This window comes from Entelurus aequoreus, linkage group LG03 (assembly GCF_033978785.1).
Source record: "Entelurus aequoreus isolate RoL-2023_Sb linkage group LG03, RoL_Eaeq_v1.1, whole genome shotgun sequence".
In the NCBI taxonomy this organism is placed as follows: domain Eukaryota; kingdom Metazoa; phylum Chordata; class Actinopteri; order Syngnathiformes; family Syngnathidae; genus Entelurus; species Entelurus aequoreus.
Genome location: NC_084733.1, coordinates 11,508,717 through 11,514,716, shown reverse-complemented (window position 1 = coordinate 11,514,716; position 6,000 = coordinate 11,508,717). Strand labels below are relative to the sequence as shown.

General features: G+C 40.9%; 1 protein-coding gene across 3 annotated transcripts in view; it reads right to left on the bottom strand.

Moving 5' to 3' along the window:
- sav1 (salvador family WW domain containing protein 1) overlaps positions 1-6,000 on the bottom strand; it is a 29,642-nt gene that overhangs the window by 1,548 nt on the left and 22,094 nt on the right. For 2 of the 3 annotated variants that reach the window (XM_062041200.1, XM_062041198.1), the window contains exon 5: positions 1-917. This exon is cut by the window's left edge and continues 1,548 nt beyond it. In XM_062041200.1, the coding sequence (XP_061897184.1) occupies positions 710-917 (208 nt within the window). In that variant the 3' untranslated portion in view covers positions 1-709. Of the gene's footprint in view, positions 1,019-6,000 lie in introns of all 3 variants that reach the window. The other variant, XM_062041199.1, reaches the window with a different exon arrangement.

Here is a 6,000-nt window from a genome sequence, read left to right as displayed (position 1 = left end):
GCCTTATATTGCAAAGTTTGTTTACTTCCTGTTTGAACGGCTTTTTGCAAGATCTCTGTGTCGCTCTGACCTCCAACTAAATGATCTTTTGAACAAAACCCTACTAAATCCTGCTGAGAACCGGCTGAACCTGCATACATGTTTCCATATTGTAATAATATATTAAAATATTTCTTATTCTTCTTGCTGATAGCGACAACCAGCATTTTTTTTTTTTGTATGGCTTCTGAGACATCTGCGAAAAGGAGGTGTTAGCGTCTTTTGAAACAAAATCCTTGCAAAGTGATTCCAAAGAGCTTCCAGTAGCTTCTTATTAGCGAGGCAAATACTTGAATGGGATAAAGACGCCTTGCTTCTGGACACTTACGTTATCATCCTGGTGGATTGTCTGAAAAGGACGCAACAGGAACGGAGGCCATGTTTGCGTCAGAAGCAGAAAACAGGCCAGGGATGAGAGAAAGCTGCCAAGTCGTCCTCTCACACGGGAGAGGAATGACGCTGGTCTTCTGAGATAATAAAAAACAGCATTAACTTTATGAAAATAATACAAAATGTTGCTTTGGGTTCACTATAAGAGACGTCTACACTCTGGCTTCTTCATGGGAGAGTTTTCAGTCGTTCATAAAGCCAGCGTGCGTCTTCCTGTCTGCTATATTTGGATCAAGCCAAGGCACACTTGTGTTTGGTCGGGAGGCCCCTGGGGGCGGGGTCACATGAAGTTGTTGTTGTTGGGCTGCTGGGCGTACCACTGCTGCCGCTGCTTGCGGGCCTCCACCTCGGAGAGCAGCGCCTGGCGGTACGCCTCGTAGGACTTGACGCTGTGCTCCAGCTCCTTCATGAAGAGCAGCTTCAGCATGCCCTGGTACGTGTCCAGGTCGGCCAGCTGGAAGAGCTCCCACTTCAGGATGTGGTCGTACCTGATGGTGGAGGAGGAGGAGGAGGAGCGTCGTCACTGCTTTGTAGCACCTTGACTGACCACGGCGTCTTGTCAACGTCTATTGACATCCATGTGTTCATCCTGGTGTTAGAAGGCTGATAAGTAACTTTGAATGTACATTTTTGGAGGGGGGGAGAGGCCTCTTTTCTTCCTAATGCTACATGAAAGTGGTTGTTTTTTGGCTTGTCACTAGTCCAGCTTCCATGTACAGTTGCAAGTCAAATGTGAACTAGAGATGTCCGATATTATCGGCCGATAAATGCTTTAAAATGTAATATCGGAAATTATCGGTATTGGTTTAAACCTCCTGATTTTCCCGGGGGACTCCCGTATTTCAGTGCCCCTCCCGAGAATCTCCCGGGGCAACCATTCTCCCGAATTTCTCCCGATTTCCACCCGGCCAACATTATTGGGGGCGTGCCTTAAAGGCCTACTGAAATGATTTTTTTTAATTTAAACGGGGATAGCAGATCCATTCTATGTGTCATACTTGATCATTTCGCGATATTGCCATATTTTTGCTGAAAGGATTTAGTAGAGAACATCGAAGATAAAGTTCGCAACTTTTGGTCGCTGATAAAAAACAGCCTTGCCTGTACCGGAAGTAGCGTGACGTCGCAGGTTGAAAGGCTCCTCACAATTCCCCATTGTTTACACCAGCAGCGAGAGCGATTCGGACCGAGAAAGCGACGATTACCCCATTAATTTGAGCGAGGATGAAAGATTTGTGGATGAGGAACATGAGAGTGAAGGACTAGAGTGCAGTGCAGGACGTATCTTTTTTCGCTCTGACCGTAACTTAGGTACAAGGGCTCATTGGATTCCACACTCTCTCCTTTTTCTATTGTGGATCACGGATTTGTATTTTAAACCACCTCAGATACTATATCCTCTTGAAAATGAGAGTCGAGAACGCGAAACGGACATTCACAGTGACTTTTATCTCCACGACAATACATCAGTGAAGCACTTTAGCTACGGAGCTAACGTGATAGCATCGTGCTTGAATGCAGATAGAAACAAAAGAAATAAGCCCCTGACTGGAAGGATAGACAGCAGATCAACAATACTACTATCAGGAGATACCGAACCAAACACTGGACCTGTAACTACACGGTTAATGCTGTGCCGCCTGTCGAAGCCTAGCAATGCTGTTGCTAATGACGCCATTGAAGCTAACTTAGCTACGGGACCTCGTCAGAGCTATGATAAAAACATTAGCGCTCCACCTACGCCAGCCCTCATCTGCTCATCAACACCCGTGCTCACCTGCGTTCCAGCGATCGACGGCGCGACAAATTACTTCACCCGATCATAGATGCGGTCGGCGGCTAGCGTCGGCTAGCACCTCTGCTATCCAAGTCAAAGTCCTCCTGGTTGTGTTGCTGCAGCCAGCCGCTAATACACCGATCCCACCTACAGCTTTCTTCTTTGCAGTCTCCATTGTTCATTAAACAAATTGCAAAAGATTCACCAACACAGATGTCCAGAATACTGTGGAATTTTGCGATGAAAACAGAGCTGTTTGTATGGTCACACATTAGGTATGAATACTTCCGTTGCCGTCGTGACGTCACGCGCATACGTCATCATACATAGACGTTTCCAACCGGAAGTTTAGCGGGAAATTTAAAATTGCACTTTATAAGTTAACCCGGCCGTATTGGCATGTGTTGCAATATTAAGATTTCCTCATTGATATATAAACTATCAGACTGCGTGGTCGGTAGTAGTGGCTTTCAGTAGGCCTTTAAGACCATCTGTCCGCCAACTGAAGCTCAAAAGAGGATGGGTAATGCAACAGGACAACGACCCCAAGCGTGTAAGTAAATCAACAACAGAATGGCTTCCACAGAAGAAAATACAGAGTCCTGACCTCAACCCGATTGAGATGCTGTGGCATGACCTCAAGAGAGCGATTCACGCCAGACATCCCGAGAATTTTGCTGCACTGAAACAGTTTTGTGAAGAGGAATGGTCCAAAATTCCTCCTGACCGTTGTGCAGCTCTGATCTGCAACTACAGCAAGGAGGGTCAACCAGTTGTTGAATCCAAGGGTGCACATACTTTTTCCACCCTGCACTGTGAATGTTTACATGTGTTCAATAAAAAAGATGAAAACCAACAATTTTTTGTGCGGTATTAGTTTAAGCAGACTGTGTTTGTCTATTGTTGTGGCTTCGATGAAGATCAAAAACACATTTTATGACCAATTTATGCAGGAATCCAAGTAATCCCAAAGGGTTCACACACTTTTTCTTGCAACTGTAAGTTAAAGTTAAAGTACCAATGATAGTCACACACACACACTCGGTGTGGTGAAATTTGTCCTCTGCATTTGACCCATCCCCTTGGTCACCCCCTGGGAGGTGAGGGGAGCAGTGAGCAGCAGCGGTGGCTGCGCCCGGGAATAATTTTTGGTGATTCAACCCCCAAATCCAACCCTTGATGCGGTGTGCCGAGCAGGGAGGTAATGGGTCCCATTTTTATAGTCTTTGGTATGGCTCGGCCGGGGTTTGAACTCACAACCTACCAATATCAGGGCGGACACTCTAACCACTAGGCCACTGAGTAGGTTTACAAGAACTACATTGGAGGCTAACTCTGTAGCTTGCCGCTTGTATGCTCTAGTTTTCTGAGACCCTTATTTTGTTAGCGAAAGGAGGATGGAGCTGCACATTTATTGTGAAAACAGGAACTATGCGGTCGGTTTTTAGACTTTTGACAGCAGGTGTTTGGCGAGAGAGAGTGTTAAAATAAAAAATGTTCCTCGCGTTCATACTGGTCGTTTTTTTGGTTGTGTTGTGCAATAAATTTGTATGGAGGTAAATTTGTGTCTTTGTTACGAAAGCTTTTTTTGACACTGAATTTATGTAACTGAATTTTTGGCGCTGGAATTTTGCGAATTGAATTTTTTTTACATCAAATTATGCTTAAAATTTAATTGAAAAAAAATTCAAAAAAAAATTACAAAAAAAATAATAAAAAAATAAACAAAACAAAAATAAATTTAGTGTTATAAAATGCAGTGTAAAAAATTTCTGTGTCGAAAAATGTGTTGCTTCAACATGCAAGACTCACCTCCGAAAAATTGAGACAGAAGCAACTGATTCTGTCTCAGAACCAACCAATGAGGTGTCAAGTTTGAAGTCACGTGACACGGGTCTTGCGAAACAGCGTAACAAAAAGCAGTTAACTGGGCCATCTTGGCATAATACTACATAATTAACATTTCAACGCGGCCCGCTGGATATTTTCAAACTATAGTAATGATTCCAAATTGTTAAAATCTGCACTTTTGAGTGACATACGGTTTTCAAGTGTAATGACATGCAGCTAAACTGACTGTGATACACAATGTGACCAGCAGATGGTGCTGGATAATGATGTTCAGATAAACCTAATGAAGAAGAAATGTTTGTTAAATTAAAGTACCAATGATTGTCACACACACACTAGGTGTGGTGAAATGTGTCCTCTACATTTGACCCATCACCCTTGTTCACCACCTGGGAGGTGAGGGGAGCAGTGAGCAGCAGCGAGGCCGCGCTCGGGAATCATTTTGGTGATTTAACCCCCAATTCCAACCCTTGATGCGGAGTGCCAAGCAGGGAGGTAATGGCTCCCATTTTTATAGCCTTTGGTATGACTCGGCCGGGGTTTGAACTCACAACCTACCCATCTCAAGGCGGACACTCTAACCACTAGGCCAATGAGCAGTTTTGGATGCAAGAGAGGAAATGTTGGAAGGTAAGCTCGTTGTTCACAAAGTTTGGTCATTTATAGATGAACACACTACGGTAATACAGTGATATTATATCGAATAAGTAGTTTTTTTTATTATTTTTCGCCGTCTTTGTTGCATATTTGTTGTCACCCCAGGATCTTGACGCTGGCTGCAGTGAGCTCAGTACCAACAAAGCAGGAAGGCGAGAAACAATTTTTATTTCAACAGACTCTCGTGCCATACCTGCTGTCAAAAGCCTAAAAACTGACCGGACAATTCCTGTCTTCAAAATAAAAGTGCTGCTCCATCCTGCCTGCGCTAAAAAAAAAGAGCTAAAAAAAAAGAGTCTCAGAGAGCTAGCGCTCACAAGCTAGCAGGCTACGGAGTGTAAAAGTGTAAAAAAAAAAAAAAACAAGAATGGAAGCTGGACAAATAAGATGCCAAAAACTAACCTCTTTCAGGTGGTGTTGGACAGAATAGAGGACTTTTTTTCTCCTCCACAAAGTACATTCGAAAATGTGGAAGTTATCAGCACGACAGTGAATCATGTCTGATTCCAATCAATGCAAGTCAGGTAATACACCTACTTATATTATTGTCTTCATGAAAGGAAAGACTCTAAATGTGTTAAACATGCTTTATTAAGCACCTTTAACATGTTATATATATATATATATATATATATATATATATATATATATATATATATATATATATATATATATATATATATATATATATATATATATATATATATATATATATTAGGGCTGCAACTAACGATTAATTTGATAATCGATTAATCTGTCGATTATTACTTTGATTGATCGATTAATAATCGGATAAAAGAGACAAACTACATTTCTATCCTATCCAGTATTTTATTGGGGAAAAAAACCAGCATACTGGCACCATACTTATTTTGATTATTGTTTATCAGCTGTTTGTAAATGTTGCAGTTTATAAATAAAGGTTTATTAAAAAATTTTAAAAAGATAAAATAAAATAATTTAATTAAAAATAAAAAAAATAAAAAAATAGCCTCTGCGCATGCGCACAGCATAGATCCAACGAATCGATGACTAAATTAATCGGCAACTATTTTTATAATCAATTTTAATCGATTTAATCGATTAGTTGTTGCAGCCCTAATATATATATATGTATATGTGTGTGTATATATATATATACCTGTACATACATACATACATACATACATACATACATACATACATACATATATATATATATACATATATATATATATATATATATATATATATATATATATATATATATATATATATATATATACAGTCGTGGTCAAAAGTTATAC